Raw genomic sequence first — 22,696 nt, forward strand, 5'->3', positions numbered from 1 at the left:
AGCTCTAATGAGATTACATAAACATATATTCCACTGTATTAGCCACATCAGTTAACATAATTTCACTGAACATTCTACATTACCGTGGAAATGATTGCGTCACAATACCAGGCAGCCATTGCGAGTGTACCCATGAGTTTAACAGTCAAATTGCCAGGGTGAGCGGTTCCAAGCCCATTTTATTCATTGTTTGCTACAATACCTTGCTTGTTTCAGCAAGGTGTAATAACATTTTATCATGTTGTCAAGAGTCCAAGAGTTATCGCAGAAACAGGGCACGTTTGATCACTTTTGTCAAGCCTTCCAAAGTGTGTTGCATTATGGGGATAAAATCTGTCTGACTTGTGCCTATATGACAACTGCATGAACTTGACAAAAACCATGTGGTCAAAGATCATGAAGTTTTGACTGCAGTCAACTTCAAGTCTGCATTTGATCTTCATCAACTTCATCCTGAAGCCATTGCCTGCATTGTAGGAGACTCTATTTTCAACCAATCATTATGGTGTTTTTGTTTGACCCACGGGAAGTGGCCAAAGACATGACTGAAACAAGAACACACTTTGCCTACCACTTTGAAGATGCAAAATATTTTTTTATTGTGAAACAAGCAAGAAATAAATAAAATTACAGGAAACTTGAGAGTGCATAACTATTCACCCCCCCAAGTCAATACTTTGTAGAGCCACCTTTTACAGCAATTACAGCTGCAAGTGTCTTGGGTTATGTGTCTATGAGCTTGGGACATCTAGCCACTGGGATTTTTGCCCATTCTTCAAGGCAAAACTTCTCCAGATCCTTCAAGTTGGATGGGTTCCACTGGTGTACAACAATATGTCATACCACAGATTCTCAATTGGATTGAGGTCTGGGCTTCGACTAGGCCATTCTAAGACATTTAAATGTTTCCCCTTAAACCACTCGAGCGTTGCTTTAGTAGTATGCTTAGAGTCATTGTCTTGCTGGAAGTTGAACCTCCTTCCCAGTCTCAAATCTCTGGAAGACTGAAACAGGTTTCCCTCAAGAATCTCCCTGTATTTAGTGCCAGCCATCATTCATTCAATTCTGACCAGTTTCTCAGTCCCTGCCGATGAAAAACATTGCCAAAGCATGATGCTGCCACCACCATGCTTCACTGTGGGAATGGGTTCTCGGGGTGATGAGAGGTGTTGGGTTTGAGCCAGATATAGCGTTTTCCTGGATGGCCAAAAAGCTCAATTTTAGTCTTATCTGACCAGAGAACCTTCTTCCAAATGTTTGGTAAGTCTCCCACATGCCTTTTGGGGAACACCAGAAAGCAAGGGATTTTTTTTCTGGCCACTCTTCCGTAAAGGCCAGTTCTGTGGAGTGTAGGGCTTAAAGTGGTCCAATGGACAGATACTCCAATCTCCTCTGTGGAGCTTTGCAGCTACTTCAGGTTTATCTTTGGTCTCTTTGTTGCCTCTCTGATTAATGCCCTCCTTGCCTGGTTCGTGAGTTTTGGTGAGCGGCCCTCTCTTGGCAGGTTTGTTGTGGTGGCATATTCTTTCAATTTTTTAATAATGGATTTAATGGTGCTCTGTGGGATGTTCAAAGTTTCTGATATATTTTATAACACAACCCTGATCTGTACTTCTCCACAACTTTGTCCCTGACCTGTTTGGAGAGCTCCTTAGTCTTCATGGTGCCGCTTGCTTGGTGGTGCCCCTTGCTTACTCGAGTTGCAGACACTGGGGCCTTTCAGAACAGGTGTATATATTCTTAGATCATGTGACACTTACATTGCACACAGGTGGACTTTACTGAACTAATTATGTGACTTCTGAAGGTAATTTGTTGCACCAGATCTTATTTAGGGGCTTCATAGCAAAGGGAGTGAATACATATACAGTGGGGAGAACAAGTATTTGATACACTGCCGATTTTGCAGGTTTTCCTACTTACAAAGCATGTAGAGGTCTGTAATTTTTATCATAGGTACACTTCAACTATGAGAGACGGAATCTAAAACAAAAATCCAGAAAATCACATTGTATGATTCTAAGTAATTAATTTGCATTTTTTTGCATGACATAAGTATTTGACACATCAGAAAAGCAGAACTTAATATTTGGTACAGAAACCTTTGTTTACAATTACAGAGATCATACGTTTCCTGTAGTTCTTGACCAGGTTTGCGCACACTGCAGCAGGGTCCTTCAGGTTTCGGGGCTGTCGCTGGGCAATATGGACTTTCAGCTCCCTCCAAAGATTTTCTATTGGGTTCAGGTCTGGAGACTGGCTAGGCCACTCCAGGACCTTGAGATGCTTCTTACGGAGCCACTCCTTAGTCGCCCTGGCTGTGTGTTTCGGGTCATTGTCATGCTGGAAGACCCAGACACAACCCATCTTCAATGCTCTTACTGAGGGAAGGAGGTTGTTGGCCAAGATCTCGCGATACATGACCCCATCCATACTCCCTTTGCAGAAAAGCATCCCCAAAGAATGATGTTTCCACCTCCATGCTTCACGGTTGATATGGTGTTCTTGGGGTTGTACTCATCCTTCTTCTTCCTCCAAACACGGCGAGTGGAGTTTAGACCAAAAAGCTCTATTTTTGTCTCATCGGACCACATGACCTTCTCCCATTCCTCCTCTAGATCATCCAGAGGGTCATTGGCAAACTTCAGACGGGCCTGGACATGCGCTGGCTTGAGCAGGGGGACCTTGCGTGCGCTGCAGGATTTTAATCCATGACGGCGTAGTGTGTTACTAATGGTTTTCTTTGAGACTGTGGTCCCAGCTCTCTTCAGGTCATTGACCAGGTCCTGCCGTGTAGTTCTGGGCTGATCCCTCACTTCCTCATGATCATTGATGCCCCACGAGGTGAGTTCTTGCATGGAGCCCCAGATCGAGGGTGATTGATCGTCATCTTGAACTTCTTCCATTTTCTAATAATTGCGCCAACAGTTGTTGCCTTCTCACCAAGCTGCTTGTCTATTGTCCTGTAGCCCATCCCAGCCTTGTGCAGGTCTCCAATTTGATCCCTGATGTCCTTACACAGCTCTCTGGTCTTGACCATTGTGGAGAGGTTGGATTCTGTTTGATTGAGTGTGTGGACAGGTGTCTTTTATACAGGTATCGAGTTCAAACAGGTGCAGTTAATACAGGTAATGAGTGGAGAACAGGAGGACTTCTTAAAGAAAAACTTAGGGGTTGGTAGGTGATCAAATACTTATGTCATGCAATAAAATGCAAATGAATTACTTAAAAATCATACAATGTGATTTTCTGGATTTTTGTTTTAGATCTCACAGTTGAAGTGTACCTATGATAATAATTACATTTTTATTTTACTAGGCAAGTCAGTTAAGAACAAATTGAACTGCCTGTTCGGGGGCAGAACGACAGATTTGTACCTCGTCAGCTCGGGGATTTGAAATTGCAACCTTTCGGTTACTAGTCTCTAACCACTAGGCTACCCTGCTGCCCCATGCTTTGTAAGTAGAAAAACCTGCAAAATCGGCAGTGTATCAAATACTTGTTCTCCCCACTGCACTTTTCTATTTAATTTTAAAAAAATAATGTTTTAAACAAGTTATTATTATTTATTTATTTTTATTTTTATTTTTTTTCTAATTTTACCCCTTTTTCTCCCCAATTTCGTAGTATCCAATTGTTGTATCGCTACAACTCCCGTACGGGCTCGGGAGAGACGAAGGTTGAAAGTCATGCGTCCTCCGATACACAACCAACCAAGCCGCTGCTTCTTTAACACAGCGCACATCCAACCCGGAAGCCAGCCGCACCAATGCGCCGGAGGAAACACCGTGCACCTGGCCACCTTGGCTAGCGTACACTGCGCCCAGCCCGCCACAGGAGTCGCTGGTGCGCGATGAGACAAGGACACCCCTACCGACCAAGCCCTCCATAACCCGGGCGACGCTAGGCCAATTGTGCGTCGCCCCACGGACCTCCCGGTCGCGGCCGGTTACGACAGAGCCTGGGCGCGAACCCAGGACTCTGATGGCACAGCTGGCGCTGCAGTACAGCGCCCTTAACCACTGCGCCACCCGGGAGGCCCAACAAGTTATTTTTTTAATTTCACTTCACCTATTTGTCCATGAATTGAAATCCAAATAAAAATCCATTTAAATTACAGGTTATAATGCAACAAAATAGGAAAAACGCCAAGGGGGATGAATACTTTTGCAAGGCACTGTATATTTAGCCTTACCACTCAAACGCGTTAAATTATAAAGGTAGACTCAACGTGACTCGCCAGATTCCGAAGCCCGAAAACCCTATAAAACCCTATAAAAAAAAAACATTCTATCCCCCCCCCCCCCAAAGATAACAGTTTCAGTATAGCCGGATGTGGAGATCCTGGGCTGGAGTGATAACACGTGGTCTGCGGTTGTGAGGCTCGTAGGGCGTACTGCCAAATTCTCTAAAACAACACTGAGGCGGCTGATGATTTTCGGGTTTTCATTTACTATAATAACCTTGGTGTGTGCCAGTATGTGTGTGTGTGTGTGTATGTGTGTGTGTGTGTGTGTGTGTATGTGTGTGTGTGTGTGTGTGTGTGTGTGTGTGTGTGTGTGTGTGTGTGTAATATCCACTGGACCTACATCAGGCTGGTGGTGGGCCATGAGCACAGCAAAGTTGGTGAGGTGGGAACAGGAGCAGGTGGTGTGTGTGCTGTTGGTGTCCAGCAGTCTACAGCCCTGAGACGACCATTGGCCTGTCATCGACCGCTCAGAGTAATTCCAGAACGAACAGTTGGGACTGTAGTGGTTCTCCAACTGGAGGGGGAGAGTGAGAGAGAGAGGGGGGGGGGGGTAATTTCAATTGAAAATGTATTAACTTTATTGATACCCAAGGTAAATGGTTCTGTTGCAGGCCTTATAACAACACACAAACATAAATAACGAACATAAAGTGCTGCAATCCATTTAAACATGTTTCTATACAGTACAAGCAGATGACAGGGAAAGAAAATACAGCCTATTTAAACAGTTGGCAAATATGTGGGAGAGAGAGAGAAAGGGTGAGAGGTGAAATATATTGTAATGCATGTGTACAGTAACAGAACAGTGTGTACAGTGTGGGGGACGTAGGGTTTGATGCTCTGTATACAGTATGTGTATGGGCTTGTTTGTCTACTACAGTACAGTATGTGTATGGGCTTGTTTGTCTACTACAGTACACTATGTGTATGGGCTTGTTTGTCTACTACAGTACAGTATGTGGTGTAGTGTTTAACCTCCTGTATGTGCATATTATGTCAATGTACATTTATGTTTATGTATTTATTATTATTTAAAATGTTATTTTACCTTAGTTTAACTAGGCAAGTCAGGGTAAACTGCCTTGTTCAGGGGCAGAACGGCACATTTTTAAATTGTCAGCTCGGGGATTCGATCTTTCAACCTTTCGGTTTATGCAGGTGAATGTGAGTGTCATTTTTATGTGAGTGTAGCGTGTATATTGGAGTGTATTGTGTGTATGTGAGTGAAGTGTGTATACTGGAGTGTATTGTGTATGAGAGTGTATTGTGTGTATGGGAGTGTATTATGTATATTGTATGGGTGTATATTGTGTGTATGGGAGTGTATTGTGTATGGGTGTGTATTGTGTATGGGAGTGTATTGTGTATGGGTGTATATTGTGTGTATGTGAGTGTATTGTGTATGGGAGTGTATTGTGTGTATGGGAGTGTATTGTGTATGGCTGTGTATTGTGTGTATGGGAGTGTATTGTGTGTATGGGAGTGTATTGTGTATATGGGAGTGCATTGTGTATATGGGAGTGTATTGTGTGTATGGGAGAGTTTGTGGACTGTATGTGTGTGAGTCACAGGAGGTTGGTGGCACCTTTATTGGGGTGAATGGGCTCATGGTAATGTCTGGAGCGTAATGAATGGAATGGTATCAAATACATCAAACACATGGTTTTCATGCGTTTGATGCCATTCCATTTGCTATGTTCCGGTCATTATTATGAGCCGTTCTGTAGGTATGTAAGCGTATGACATTAAATGTATCTGTAAGTGTATACCTGTAAGTGTTTGAGTGTGAACACCACCGGCTCAGTGAGGAACACTCTGCTGGACTCTTTATTGATGGAGGCGGCGATGACGTGGGAGTTGACCGCCAATCCCCGCTCCCCCGGTGCCGCCTCCAGCTCCATCTTCACCGTGGCGTTCTCCGTAGACATGAAGGAGCCCAAGTTCTTATAAAGAACAAACACTACCTTGACTTGGCCTGGAGGGGGAGAGAGAGATGAGAGACAGGGAGAGAGAGATGAGAGACAGGGAGAGAGAGATGAGAGACAGGGAGCGGGAGATAGAAGAAGAGAGAAAGATAGAGAGGGGAAATGAGAGAGGGAAAGGAAAAAGAGAAAAAAGAAACCAAAATAGTGTGTGAAGGGAGCATAATAAGGAGAGCGAGTCAGACAGAGAGAGAGAAAAGAAAGAGGTAAAGGAGAGAGAGTAAGAGAGAGAGATAGAACATAAAGAGGGGAAGGGGGAAGGAGAGAGTAAGAGAGAGAGATAGAACATAAAGAGGGGAAGGGGGAAGGAGAGGGAGTCAGAGAGAGAGATAGAACATAAAGAGGGGAAGGGGGGAAGGAGAGAGAGTCAGAGAGAGAGATAGAACATAAAGAGGGGAAGGGGGGAAGGAGAGAGAGTCAGAGAGAGAGAGATAGAACATAAAGAGGTAAAGGAGAGGGAAGGGGGGGAAGGAGAGAGAAAAGAGAAAGAGGAAAAGGAGGAATAGTAAAGAGAGAAGACAGAAATAGCGAGAGAGGACAGGGGGAATGATAAGGGGGGAAGGAGGAAGGGGAGAGAGGCAGAGTGACAGAGGGAGAGAGAGAGAGTTAGTGAAGGTTAGAATGATGGTAAGAACCGTTTCATTTTGACTGGTGGGAAAGAGGGGAGATTTAATGTGGAGGGCAATGGAACATTCATCCCTCAAGCATTCACAGATCTCCTATTATTCCATATGAATTTTTCATGTGCGTTTGTTTCAATCATTCTAATCTGTATCCCACTGCAGAGCCGAGCGCTGACAGAAAACAGAGAAGGGGGAGAGGGAGGGATGGGTGAAGGACTGGAGGGAGGGATGGGTGGAGGACTGGAGGGAGGGAGAGGGGGAGGAGGAGGGGGGCTCGAAGCGGGAGAAGAGATGAGAGAAGGGTATAAGATGGTGGAGAGACATAGCAAGGGAGAAAGAGAGAGAGAGAGAGAGCTGAGATTGCTCTGTCAGGCTGTGGGTGATAGTCATCTACACGCCTCTCCAGCTATTCTATTAGGAGTGTTGTTAGGAAACCATCAAGGAAGAAATGGTCTCAGCGCTTTTATTAATCTGATTGGCCTGTTATTATGAAACAATAACTTGGTCAACTGCATGCAGATTACTTTGGACTCGCATGAAAATGCAAATGGAAACATTGACTGAGAGATCCCTGAGCCCATAACTCAGGTCATGAAGTGAACGGGAGATCACTGAGCCCATAACTCAGGTCATGAAGTGAACGGGAGATCGCCGAGCCCATATCTCAGGTCATGAAGTGAACGGGAGCGCTGTAGGGTTTGACTGTGATGTGATGACCGTGATAAGGTTACTGACCATTGCGGCTGTACTGTTTGATGGTGGAGGCGGAGAGCTGGATGGTGCTGTCGCTCACGTAGTTCTGAGGAAAGGACAGGTCCTGAAGGTCCATCTCTGTGTTCAACACGTGCACCTCCAGATCTAAGATACACACACAGGCGTGTGGGAACAAAAGGTTAGAGTTGTTCTGCTTTTCCAGGATATTTAGCATGCCCTGCTCTACACCTATCCTCCTACTGGAATTACTATTGCTACTAATTACAATTACTAATCACACACATGCATGTACCCCACTGCTTCCATTTCCCCCTATTTCTTACCGATATTGGGGGCCCGGTCGGTGAAGCGGTTGCCGTACATGTTGTTGGCCAATAGGAAGGCTCCTTTCTCCAGGACGTCCAATAGCATGGTGGCGGTGTGGGCCTGCTCCGTAGTGTTCATGTCCTGCCACGACTCCAGAGCCTCTGTACGCAGCAGGTTGTCCACTGTCTGCACTACCGCCTGGCAACCGAGAGGGGGCGCTAAGGTTCACACTGCTGTATTACACTGCATTACATTACACATGCTACTGCTGTACATTACATTACACATGCTACTGCTGTACATTACATTTTCTGCTGCTCTACTCTTATAGTAGACGTTTGACCTGTTATCCAATTTATAACAGAGGCCTGTATGTTTGATTCACCATGTCATTCTCTTATACTATACAGGCCTGTATGTTTGATTCATCTTGTGATTCTCTTGTACTATATAGACCTGTATGTTTGATTCATCATGTGATTCTCTTGTACTATACAGGCCTGTATGTTTGATTCATCATGTGATTCTCTTATACTATACAGGCCTGTATGTTTGATTCACCATGTAATTCTCTTGTACTATATAGACCTGTATGTTTGATTCATCATGTGATTCTCTTATACTATACAGGCCTTTATGTTTGATTCATCATGTGATTCTCTTATACTATACAGGCCTGTATGTTTGATTCACCATGTGATTCTCTTATACTATACAGGGCTGTATGTTTGATTCATCGTGTGATTCTCTTGTACTATACAGGCCTGTATGTTTGATTCATTGTGTGATTCACTTGTACTATACAGGCCTGTATGACACGCACAGGGTCAATTGAGTATTCTTCATTGTACAATGGAAGAGAGAGAATTACAGTTGCACTTCTATGCTCTTCACACAATCACCATACATTTCCCCTTCCCCTTACCATACATCACCATACATTTCCCCTTCCCCTTACCCATACATCACCATATATTTCCCCTTCCCCTTACCATACATCACCATACATTTCCCCGTACCATACATCACCATACATTTCCCCTTCCCCTTACCATACATTTCCCCTTCCCCTTACCATACATCACCATACATTTCCCCTTCCCCGTACCATACATCACCATACATTTCCCCTTACCATACATCACCATACATTTCCCCTTCCCCGCACCATACATCATCATACATTTCCCCTTCCCCTTACCATACATCACCATACATTTCCCCGTACCATACATCACCATACATTTCCCCCTACCATACATCACCATACATTTCCCCTTCCCCGTACCATACATCACCATACATTTACCCTTCCCCGTACCATACATTTCCCCTTCCCCTTACCATACATCACCATACATTTCCCCTTCCCTGTACCATACATCACCATACATTTCCCCTTCCCATACATCACCATACAGTTCCCCTTCCCATACATCACCATACATTTCCCCTTACCATACATCACCATACATTTCCCCTTCCCCTTACCATACATCACCATACATGTCCCCTTCCCTGTACCATACATCACCATACATTTCCCCTTACCATACATCACCATACATTTCCCCTTCCCCGTACCATACATCACCATACATTTCCCCGTACCATACATCACCATACATTTCCCCTTACCATACATCACCATACATTTCCCCTTCCCCGTACCATACATCACCATACATTTCCCCTTCCCCTTACCATACATTTCCCCTTCCCCTTACCATACATCACCATACATTTCCCCTTCCCCGTACCATACATCACCATACATTTCCCCGTACCATACATCACCATACATTTCCCCTTCCCCGTACCATACATCACCATACATTTCCCCTTACCATACATCACCATACATTTCCCCTTCCCCGTACCATACATCACCATACATTTCCCCGTACCATACATCACCATACATGTCCCCTTCCCCGTACCATACATCACCATACATTTCCCCTTCCCCGTACCATACATCACCATATATTTCCCCGTACCATACATCACCATACATTTCCCCTTCCCCGTACCATACATCACCATACATTTCCCCTTACACTAAACCTATTAAAACCATTCTAATTATTTATATTTACCATATACTGTATTACATGTGTGTTGCTTCATAAGTTACAGTACAACCAATGCTAAACAAGGGTGCTCTAGTGACACACTACAACACAGCAGACTTTGAATAGATCGTACACCCCTGCAGATTTCTATGTATTTTGTTCTAATGCACAACAGACAGGTTAAGGAACACATATGCTGCAGGATGACAGAAATCATTCATATGTAGAGATACATCATACATGCTATGATATCACACACAGGATCATTTCATACTATCAAATGACCCCTTACACATAGCCAGAGATATCATACTGTACTGAACAGTACACAGCCAAGGCTCATATAGCAACGTACAGTGCCTTGCGAAAGTATTCGGCCCCCTTGAACTTTGCGACCTTTTGCCACATTTCAGGCTTCAAACATAAAGATATAAAACTGTATTTTTTTTGTGAAGAATCAACAACAAGTGGGACACAATCATGAAGTGGAAGGACATTTATTGGATATTTCAAACTTTTTTAACAAATCAAAAACTGAAAAATTGGGCGTGCAAAATTATTCAGCCCCTTTACTTTCAGTGCAACAAACTCTCTCCAGAAGTTCAGTGAGGATCTCTGAATGATCCAATGTTGACCTAAATGACTAATGATGATAAATACAATCCACCTGTGTGTAATCAAGTCTCCGTATAAATGCACCTGCACTGTGATAGTCTCAGAGGTCCGTTAAAAGCGCAGAGAGCATCATGAAGAATAAGGAACACACCAGGCAGGTCCGAGATACTGTTGTGAAGAAGTTTAAAGCCGGATTTGGATACAAAAAGATTTCCCAAGCTTTAAACATCCCAAGGAGCACTGTGCAAGCGATAATATTGAAATGGAAGGAGTATCAGACCACTGCAAATCTACCAAGACCTGGCCGTCCCTCTAAACTTTCAGCTCATACAATACTGATCAGAGATGCAGCCAAGAGGCCCATGATCACTCTGGATGAACTGCAGAGATCTACAGCTGAGGTGGGAGACTCTGTCCATAGGACAACAATCAGTCGTATATTGCACAAATCTGGCCTTTATGGAAGAGTGGCAAGAAGAAAGCCATTTCTTAAAGATATCCATAAAAAGTGTTGTTTAAAGTTTGCCACAAGCCACCTGGGAGACACATCAAACATGTGGAAGAAGGTGCTCTGGTCAGATGAAACCAAAATTGAACTTTTTGGCAACAATGCAAAACGTTATGTTTGGCGTAAAAGCAACACAGCTGAACACACCATCCCCACTGTCAAACATGGTGGTGGCAGCATCATGGTTTGGGCCTGCTTTTCTTCAGCAGGGACAGGGAAGATGGTTAAAATTGATGGGAAGATGGATGGAGCCAAATACAGGACCATTCTGGAAGAAAACCTGATGGAGTCTGCAAAAGACCTGAGACTGGGACGGAGATTTGTCTTCCAACAAGACAATGATCCAAAACATAAAGCAAAATCTACAATGGAATGGTTCAAAAATAAACATATCCAGGTGTTAGAATGGCCAAGTCAAAGTCCAGACCTGAATCCAATCGAGAATCTGTGGAAAGAACTGAAAACTGCTGTTCACAAATGCTCTCCATCCAACCTCACTGAGCTCGAGCTGTTTTGCAAGGAGGAATGGGAAAAAATGTCAGTCTCTCGATGTGCAAAACTGATAGAGACATACCCCAAGCGACTTACAGCTGTAATCGCAGCAAAAGGTGGCGCTACAAAGTATTAACTTAAGGGGGCTGAATAATTTTACACGCCCAATTTTTCAGTTTTTGATTTGTTAAAAAAGTTTTAAATATCCAATAAATGTCGTTCCACTTCATGATTGTGTTCCACTTGTTGTTGATTCTTCACAAAAAAATACAGTTTTATATCTATATGTTTGAAGCCTGAAATGTGGCAAAAGGTCGCAAAGTTCAAGGGGGCCGAATACTTTCGCAAGGCACTGTATATCACTATAGTAACATTACAGTGAAACCTAGCTGAGTTATGTCACTGAAACATTATTACTGCTTCTATTACTCTGCCCACATTTCAGAGAGATACTATGAACATGAGGAAAAACTACAAAGAAAGCAGCAGCCTGAGGAAATATTACAGACACATTTCAAGCATCCAGAGAGATATCAGCCATACAGCGCGCGCACACACACACACACACACACACACACACACACACACACACACCGCTGCACCGCACTCCACCTGCAACTAGAATGATTCTGAACACATTACATGATATATCTCAGCCTAAAGGAATCCTATACAGTACACACATATGTCTACTACAGGCTAGGGGTTATCTTTCCCACATTATTCTCAGTAGTCAGTACACTGGTAGGCTAGAAGATATTGTCCATTTAAAGTGTGGGGATTAAAGGGGAAGGTTACCTGGATGTAAGCCCGACAGGTCCTCTCTCTCTTCTGGAGCTGAGAGGAGGGAGGACAATAGTGTTACAGTACACTTCTATAGGGTACTGTAACACCAAAACAATGGCAAACTGCAAGTCTAGAGGGATGTTACACACTATGGGTCTGTTAGCGTGCATTTTTAAACACCCAGTTCAGTTTGTCTGTGAGTGTGTGTGAATGTGTCTATGTGTGAGTGTGTGTGTTTGTACAACTTTGTGTGTGTGTGTGTGTGTGTGTGTGTGTGTGTGTGTGTGTGTGTGTGTGTGTGTGTGTGTGTGTGTGTGTGTGTGTGGTGTGTGTTTGCACGTGTGTGTCTTCTACCTTGTTGTAGTTGCGTGCGGCTGACTCCTTGTTGCCGGGCCGCAGGGCCTGAAGCTGGGCATCCAGTATGTCCAGCAGCTGTTCCATCAGACGCACTGACGAACTGACATCACCAGCGTGGATCCGCCCCCGTGTGTGGTTCACCAACTCCCCAGCTATGTTGGCAGCATTCTCACCACTCTTTATCTACACAGAGACACACATTTCCACCACTGGGTACTACACAGAGGAGTGTGTGTTGGAGGTTGCTGATGGTTGAGAGTGGTAAGTTAAGGGTGCGGAGTAGACTCACGTTTTTTTATAAAAATACACTTTAAATATACTCAATAAATTAGTTGTAACTCAATTATCTTTTAATATACTTTAAATATACTCAATAAAAATAGTATTTCCATCATATTGACATTAATGACCTTCCATAGGGTGAATGACTAACTATAGATAGTGGAGGATGAAGAGTGGATGCATTTGAATATGGGTCTAGTTGAAATGAGTCATTCTAATGAGTGAAAACCTTGGTGATATGGTGGTGATGGGTTTTAATCAGGAGAGCCTTGGAGACATGCTAATGGCAGTGTGCATATGGACACAGACACCCAGGGCCAGAGGCCCCCAACAGAGGGACTAATAGAGGTGGAGGTCTTACCTTCTGGGCTACCTGGTTGACCCAGGGAGAGGTGCAGTTACTGAGGTCAGGGCCCCGAGGGTTCCACATGACCGGAGCCGCCAAGCACTGGAACGAGGCGATGCCTGGGAGGGCCAGGGAGGAAGGGAGAAAGGGATGGAGGGAGGAAGAGAGGGATGGAGAGATAATAAGCATTAGGTATTGGGCAATTATAGAGAAATGGATTTTAAAGAGAAAAGGAACAGGGCAAAGAGTACGACAGATAAAAAAAGAGTAAATGAAATGAACTTTAAATATGCAATACTTTGAGTGGTTCGGCGGAGGAGAGCAAAGAGAGGGAGGAGGGAGGAGGAAGTGTGTGAGAGAAAATGGGGCAGAAGTGGAAAGGTTAAATAATGGAGGGTAGGACAGAAAGAGAAAGAACGATGAGGGAGGGGTAGGCTTTCAAATGAGTTGGCTATAAGAACATGGCTTTAAAGGAACACAAATTCACATAAACGTGCGCTACACACACACACACAGACCACACCCCCCCCCCCCCCCCACATACACACACTGCTCCACTCACATGCACAGCAAAGACAGCGCCATCAGGCATCGTCTCTCATCTGCAAGAATAACACCTCAAGGGAGGGACCTCCCGCCACCCCTCGTTTTCAGCTAAGTTTTCAGTTTAGTTAGGAGAGTTCAGAGAGAGGACAACACGCTGGGATCAACCAAGGAAGGGTCTTTCCACTGCTGCTACACAAACAGCTCCATACAGGGAACAACAGAAGAGAGGGGAGAAGAGAAGGAGAGAGGGAGAAGAGAAGGAGAGAAGGAGACAGAAGAAGGGAGAAGAGAGAGGGGAGAAGAGAGAGAGAGGGAGAAAGGGAGACAGAACAAGGGAGAAGGCAGAGACAACACAGCAGTGGAGGAATCAGAGCAGAAGTACCCCCCCCCCCTCCGCTCCCTGCTCTCCTCCATCTAGCGCAGATTGGGTTTGAAATCTCTGCCAAGACATGGCAATTAAGCCAGCTGCTAATTTAGCGTTACTGTTGTTGTCAGAGAGAGAGAGAGAGAGAGAGAGAGAGAGAGAGAGAGAGAGAGAGAGAGAGAGAGAAAGAGAGAGAGAGATAGAAAGAGCGAGAGAGAGAGAGAGAGAAAGAACACAGAAAAGCAAGAAGAGATGGAGGGGGGAGTGGTGGTAGAAGATATTCTATTCTTTTCTGGAACTCGAGAGGGATATTTGATGCTTGCATGTTTGGAGTTATAGAAGCTAGCATGAAGGGAGGTGTATCCTGTTTTGTTCAGTCTTTCATTTCATTATTCCACACTTTCACTTGGCTATCCCTGTTTCGCTGTGAGACGACTCTTTCATTTGGAGAGGAGAGAAGGACGGGCTTTCATGTAGAGGGAATCCTCTGGGACCCAGCCTGCTGCTGAGACTAACAGTGGGACAGGAGAGGAGAGGGGGAGACAACACACCCAGCCAGGGGAAAAACAAGACCTGCAGCACAAACACACTGGAAAACACACACACACACACACACACACACACACACACACACACACACACACACACACACACACACACACACACACACACTGAAACAGAGACACAATGGAAAACACACACACATAGACTGAAACAGAGACACAATGGAAAACACACACACATAGACTGAAACAGAGACACACTGGGAAACATACACGTGCACGCACACACACAGAAATACTCACAAATGAAGAAGAAAACACACGCACATGTATGTATATTCACACGTGTACTTGAGCACCTACAAAAAACTAACAAAAACCACAGACACACATGCACACACAACCACACACCCCAACTCAAATAACCACACACTCATACATACAGGAAACACGGTAATAGTCAGTCCCCACCTAGTGATCCTTTAGGACAGGGGCGGTCCACAGTCTCTCCTCTCTGGGTGGAGGGCCACTGCACCCCTCTGGCCACTCTGGACTCACACACCTGGGGCTCCGGGCCCTGGACGGGTGGGCGGGGAGGCCGCCTGGTGACTGGTACGGTGGCTGTGATTGGCCGCAGGTCAGGGCCCTTGTTGATAGCGCCAATGGGGTGAGAGGTGGGGGCCAGGGGGCGGGTGGTAGCAGGGCTAGAACTGGAGGTGAAAGGTCGGGCTGGCGTGGTGCTGGTCACCTGAGTGGTCGTCAGAGGGCCTGAAGAGAGAGAGACAGGGGGGGGGGGATTTAGTTTAGTTTTAAAACACATAATAAAGCACATGTATAAATAAAATCACTGAGGATGACAAAATAAAGTCAAAATAAAGTCAAAGATATAAAAAGGGAAAGCAAAAGTGAGAGACAAAAACAGGGAAATAAAAGAAAAGAGATGGAATGAAAGTGGTGAGAGAACGGTGGTGACAAAACCAGAGCATGAATAAAAGAGAGAAAGGCATGTAAATGTTACATCTCTCAGAAGTTGAGTTCAAAAGTTCTCTGGATAATAATTACGGCACAAACTACTTTAATATATCTATATATTACTCTTTCAGTGTTCCTATCACTACCCCTGGAGAGGGGAGGGAGCGTGCACGGCAAACTACTTTAATATATCTATATATTACTCTTTCAGTGTTTCTATCACTACCCCTGGAGAGGGGAGGGAGCGTGCATGACAAACTACTTTAATATATCTATATATTACTCTTTCAGAGTTCCTATCACTACCCCTGGAGAGGGGAGGGAGCATGCACGACAAACTACTTTAATATATCTATATATTACTCTTTCAGTGTTCCTATCACTACCCCTGGAGAGACAAACTACTTTAATATATCTATATATTACTCTTTCAGCAAACTACTTTAATATATCTATATATTACTCTTTCAGGGAGGACAAACTGTTCCTATCACTACCCCTGGAGAGGGGAGGGGGCGTGCACGACAAACTACTTTAATATATCTATATATTACTCTTTCAGGTTCGTGCACGTGAGAGGGGAGGGAGCGTGCACGACAAACTACTTTAATATATCTATATATTACTCTTTCAGTGTTCCTATCACTACCCCTGGAGAGGGGAGGGAGCGTGCACGACAAACTACTTTAATATATCTATATATTACTCTTTCAGCAAACTACTTTAATATATCTATATATTACTCTTTCAGTGTTCCTATCACTACCCCTGGAGAGGGGAGGGGGCGTGCACGACAAACTACTTTAATATATCTATATATTACTCTTTCAGTGTTCCTATCACTACCCCTGGAGAGGGGAGGGGGCGTGCACGACAAACTACTTTAATATATCTATATATTACTCTTTCAGTGTTCCTATCACTACCCCTGGAGAGGGGAGGGAGCGTGCACGACAAACTACTTTAATATATCTATATATTACTCTTTCAGTGTTCCTATCACTACCCCTGGAGAGGGGAGGGAGCGTGCACGACAAACTACTTTAATATATCTATATATTACTCTTTCAGTGTTCCTATCACTACCCCTGGAGAGGGGAGGGAGCGTGCACGACAAACTACTTTAATATATCTATATATTACTCTTTCAGTGTTCCTATCACTACCCCTGGAGAGGGGAGGGAGCGTGCACGGCAAACTACTTTAATATATCTATATATTACTCTTTCAGTGTTCCTATCACTACCCCTGGAGAGGGGAGGGGGCGTGCACGGCAAACTACTTTAATATATCTATATATTACTCTTTCAGTGTTCCTATCACTACCCCTGGAGAGGGGAGGGAGCGTGCACGACAAACTACTTTAATATATCTATATATTACTCTTTCAGTGTTCCTATCACTACCTCTGGAGAGGGGAGGGAGCGTGCACGGCAAACTACTTTAATATATCTATATATTACTCTTTCAGTGTTCCTATCACTACCCCTGGAGAGGGGAGGGAGCGTGCACGACAAACTACTTTAATATATCTATATATTACTCTTTCAGTGTTCCTATCACTACCCCTGGAGAGGGGAGGGAGCGTGCACGACAAACTACTTAAATATATCTATATATTACTCTTTCAGTGTTCCTATCACTAACCTTGGAGAGGGGAGGGAGCGTGCACGGCAAACTACTTTAATATATCTATATATTACTCTTTCAGTGTTCCTATCACTACCCCTGGAGAGGGGAGGGGGCGTGCACGGCAAACTACTTTAATATATCTATATATTACTCTTTCAGTGTTCCTATCACTACCCCTGGAGAGGGGAGGGAGCGTGCACGACAAACTACTTTAATATATCTATATATTACTCTTTCAGTGTTCCTATCACTAACCTTGGAGAGGGGAGGGAGCGTGCACGACAAACTACTTTAATATATCTATATATTACTCTTTCAGTGTTCCTATCACTACCCCTGGAGAGGGGAGGGAGCGTGCACGACAAACTACTTTAATATATCTATATATTACTCTTTCAGTGTTCCTATCACTACCCCTGGAGAGGGGAGGGAGCGTGCACGGCAAACTACTTTAATATATCTATATATTACTCTTTCAGTGTTCCTATCACTAACCTTGGAGAGGGGAGGGAGCGTGCACGACAAACTACTTTAATATATCTATATATTACTCTTTCAGTGTTCCTATCACTATCCTTGGAGAGGGGAGGGGGCGTGCACGGCAAACTACTTTAATATATCTATATATTACTCTTTCAGTGTTCCTATCACTAACCTTGGAGAGGGGAGGGAGCGTGCACGACAAACTACTTTAATATATCTATATATTACTCTTTCAGTGTTCCTATCACTACCCCTGGAGAGGGGAGGGAGCGTGCACGACAAACTACTTTAATATATCTATATATTACTCTTTCAGTGTTCCTATCACTACCCCTGGAGAGGGGAGGGAGCGTGCACGACAAACTACTTTAATATATCTATATATTACTCTTTCAGTGTTCCTATCACTACCCCTGGAGAGGGGAGGGAGCGTGCACGACAAACTACTTTAATATATCTATATATTACTCTTTCAGTGTTCCTATCACTACCCCTGGAGAGGGGAGGGGGCGTGCACGGCAAACTACTTTAATATATCTATATATTACTCTTTCAGTGTTCCTATCACTACCCCTGGAGAGGGGAGGGGGCGTGCACGACAAACTACTTTAATATATCTATATATTACTCTTTCAGTGTTCCTATCACTACCCCTGGAGAGGGGAGGGGGCGTGCACGACAAACTACTTTAATATATCTATATATTACTCTTTCAGTGTTCCTATCACTACCCCTGGAGAGGGGAGGGAGCGTGCACGACAAACTACTTTAATATATCTATATATTACTCTTTCAGTGTTCCTATCACTACCCCTGGAGAGGGGAGGGAGCGTGCACGACAAACTACTTTAATATATCTATATATTACTCTTTCAGTGTTCCTATCACTACCCCTGGAGAGGGGAGGGAGCGTGCACGACAAACTACTTTAATATATCTATATATTACTCTTTCAGTGTTCCTATCACTACCCCTGGAGAGGGGAGGGAGCGTGCACGGCAAACTACTTTAATATATCTATATATTACTCTTTCAGTGTTCCTATCACTACCCCTGGAGAGGGGAGGGGGCGTAACTATCACTAACCTTGGAGAGGGGAGGGGGCGTGCACGGCAAACTTGCACGACAAACTACTTTATATATCTATATATTACTCTTTCAGTGTTCCTATCACTACCCCTGGAGAGGGGAGGGAGCGTGCACGACAAACTACTTTAATATATCTATATATTACTCTTTCAGTGTTCCTATCACTACCCCTGGAGAGGGGAGGGAGCGTGCACGACAAACTACTTTAATATATCTATATATTACTCTTTCAGTGTTCCTAGAGGGGAGGGAGCGTGCACGACAAACTACTTTAATATATCTATATATTACTCTTTCAGTGTTCCTATCACTACCCCTGGAGAGGGGAGGGAGCGTGCACGACAAACTACTTTAATATATCTATATATTACTCTTTCAGTGTTCCTATCACTACCCCTGGAGAGGGGAGGGAGCGTGCACGACAAACTACTTTAATATATCTATATATTACTCTTTCAGTGTTCCTATCACTACCCCTGGAGAGGGGAGGGAGCGTGCACGGCAAACTACTTTAATATATCTATATATTACTCTTTCAGTGTTCCTATCACTACCCCTGGCACGGCAAACTACTTTAATATATCTATATATTACTCTTTCAGTGTTCCTATCACTACCCCTGGAGAGGGGAGGGAGCGTGCACGACAAACTACTTTAATATATCTATATATTACTCTTTCAGTGTTCCTATCACTACCTCTGGAGAGGGGAGGGAGCGTGCACGGCAAACTACTTTAATATATCTATATATTACTCTTTCAGTGTTCCTATCACTACCCCTGGAGAGGGGAGGGAGCGTGCACGACAAACTACTTTAATATATCTATATATTACTCTTTCAGTGTTCCTATCACTACCCCTGGAGAGGGGAGGGAGCGTGCACGACAAACTACTTAAATATATCTATATATTACTCTTTCAGTGTTCCTATCACTAACCTTGGAGAGGGGAGGGAGCGTGCACGTGTTCAAACTACTTTAATATATCTATATATTACTCTTTCAGTGTTCCTATCACTACCCCTGGAGAGGGGAGGGGGCGTGCACGGCAAACTACTTTAATATATCTATATATTACTCTTTCAGTGTTCCTATCACTACCCCTGGAGAGGGGAGGGAGCGTGCACGACAAACTACTTTAATATATCTATATATTACTCTTTCAGTGTTCCTATCACTAACCTTGGAGAGGGGAGGGAGCGTGCACGACAAACTACTTTAATATATCTATATATTACTCTTTCAGTGTTCCTATCACTACCCCTGGAGAGGGGAGGGAGCGTGCACGACAAACTACTTTAATATATCTATATATTACTCTTTCAGTGTTCCTATCACTACCCCTGGAGAGGGGAGGGAGCGTGCACGGCAAACTACTTTAATATATCTATATATTACTCTTTCAGTGTTCCTATCACTAACCTTGGAGAGGGGAGGGAGCGTGCACGACAAACTACTTTAATATATCTATATATTACTCTTTCAGTGTTCCTATCACTATCCTTGGAGAGGGGAGGGGGCGTGCACGGCAAACTACTTTAATATATCTATATATTACTCTTTCAGTGTTCCTATCACTAACCTTGGAGAGGGGAGGGAGCGTGCACGACAAACTACTTTAATATATCTATATATTACTCTTTCAGTGTTCCTATCACTACCCCTGGAGAGGGGAGGGAGCGTGCACGACAAACTACTTTAATATATCTATATATTACTCTTTCAGTGTTCCTATCACTACCCCTGGAGAGGGGAGGGAGCGTGCACGACAAACTACTTTAATATATCTATATATTACTCTTTCAGTGTTCCTATCACTACCCCTGGAGAGGGGAGGGAGCGTGCACGACAAACTACTTTAATATATCTATATATTACTCTTTCAGTGTTCCTATCACTACCCCTGTTCCTATCACTACCCCTGGAGAGGGGAGGGAGCGTGCACGACAAACTACTTTAATATATCTATATATTACTCTTTCAGTGTTCCTATCACTACCCCTGGAGAGGGGAGGGAGCGTGCACGACAAACTACTTTAATATATCTATATATTACTCTTTCAGTGTTCCTATCACTACCCCTGGAGAGGGGAGGGAGCGTGCACGACAAACTACTTTAATATATCTATATATTACTCTTTCATCACTACCCCTGGAGAGGGGAGGGGGCGTGCACGACAAGAAAGGAAGAAGAAAGGAGGATGTCAATTATTGATCAAATGTATATGACAGAAGTCACTACCGACATTAACAACCAACTGTAATGCATCCATAGAAGTAACACATCCCAACTACAAAATCTCAACTGATCAAACACCCAGTCTCCTCTAACAACACTGGGACAAGACTGTCTGTCTGCCTCTGTCTCTCTCTCTCTCTCTCCCTCTCTCTCAGGGCCAAATACTTACTCCAGATAGGCCTGCATCGCTAAAATATTCACCCAAAACACAATGGATAATTAATCTGAAAAAGCAAGGTACGTACAAGAGGGCGAACAGGTGGTGATTTGCATTTGTGCAAATATCCCACTACAACTGACATCAATGGACAAATTATACCAGAAATAAAGGTCCACTGTACACACACATCTCAGGACTCTGCGTTGACTCACCAGTGGTGGGGTCCGGTGGTCCGAACTCCAGCGGGTATCTCAGAACATTATAGTTGTTCCAGATGTAGAGCTGGTTGTCTCTGGGGTTATAGTCCACAGAGGAGACGTACTGGTAGGGGTTAGGGAAGGGGATGTGGACGGGCTCCTCCCGGGCACGGTTCGTGTTGTAGGCGTAAAGGATCAGATCCCCGCCGGCCTCGCTGTCATCGTCCTGATAGACACTGCGCACGGCGTAGAGCACGCCGCACGCCATGAAGGCGTTGGACGCCAGCCTCTTGTCGAAGCTGGTCTCCCAGGTGCCCTCGAAGCGCAGGGTGTACGGGTTCACCTGGGAGGAGGGGGGGGGGGGGGGGGGGGGTGATGGTAACCATAAATATATCTCAAACTACAGAATATCACCCATTCTTAAACGCTCAATCCTGGTGTTATGGTGTTACGGTGATAAACACAAGAAAGTGTATTTATGAAATAAATAAATAAACCATTAGGCCTATTTTAGTTGAGCTTAGAAATGTCCAGTCCAACTCCATCCCTGTGTTACACTCCTCTTCGCACTCTTCTATTCCCTCCATCATCCTGTTACACTCCTCTCTCTTCTATTCCCTCCATCATCCTGTTACACTCCTCTTCACACTCTTCTATTCCCTCCATCATCCTGTTACACTCCTCTCTCTTCTATTCCCTCCATCATCCTGTTACACTCCTCTCTTCTATTCCCTCCATCATCCTGTTACACTCCTCTCTCTTCTATTCCCTCCATCATCCTGTTACACTCCTCTCTTCTATTCCCTCCATCATCCTGTTACACTCCTCTCCTCTCCCTCTTCTATTCCCTCCATTACCTGTTACACTCCTCTCTCTTCTATTCCCTCCATCATCCTGTTACACTCCTCTCTCTTCTATTCCCTCCATTACCTGTTACACTCCTCTCTCTTCTATTCCCTCCATCATCCTGTTACACTCCTCTCTCTTCTATTCCCTCCATCATCCTGTTACACTCCTCTCTCTTCTATTCCCTCCATCATCCTGTTACACTCCTCTCTCTTCTATTCCCTCCATCAACCTGTTACACTCCTCTCTCTTCTATTCTCTTCTATTCCCTCCATTACCTGTTACACTCCTCTCTCTTCTATTCCCTCCATCCCTCCATCCCTGTTACACT

The 22,696-nt window shown here is 44.2% G+C and overlaps 1 protein-coding gene across 1 annotated transcript in view; it reads right to left on the reverse strand.

The window, feature by feature from the left end:
• The window catches only part of LOC139421541 (adhesion G protein-coupled receptor L1-like), a 229,758-nt gene that overhangs the window by 16,431 nt on the left and 190,631 nt on the right, over positions 1-22,696 (reverse strand). The window contains exons 9-17 of the mRNA XM_071172541.1: positions 21,535-21,862; positions 15,220-15,516; positions 13,351-13,454; positions 12,705-12,890; positions 12,363-12,401; positions 7,892-8,072; positions 7,590-7,712; positions 6,019-6,224; positions 4,590-4,763 (exon numbers count right to left, since the gene is read on the reverse strand). Coding sequence (XP_071028642.1) covers positions 4,590-4,763; positions 6,019-6,224; positions 7,590-7,712; positions 7,892-8,072; positions 12,363-12,401; positions 12,705-12,890; positions 13,351-13,454; positions 15,220-15,516; positions 21,535-21,862 — 1,638 coding nt within the window. The remainder of the gene's footprint in view (positions 1-4,589; positions 4,764-6,018; positions 6,225-7,589; positions 7,713-7,891; positions 8,073-12,362; positions 12,402-12,704; positions 12,891-13,350; positions 13,455-15,219; positions 15,517-21,534; positions 21,863-22,696) is intronic.

Source organism: Oncorhynchus clarkii, chromosome 12 (assembly GCF_045791955.1).
Source record: "Oncorhynchus clarkii lewisi isolate Uvic-CL-2024 chromosome 12, UVic_Ocla_1.0, whole genome shotgun sequence".
NCBI lineage: Eukaryota > Metazoa > Chordata > Actinopteri > Salmoniformes > Salmonidae > Oncorhynchus > Oncorhynchus clarkii.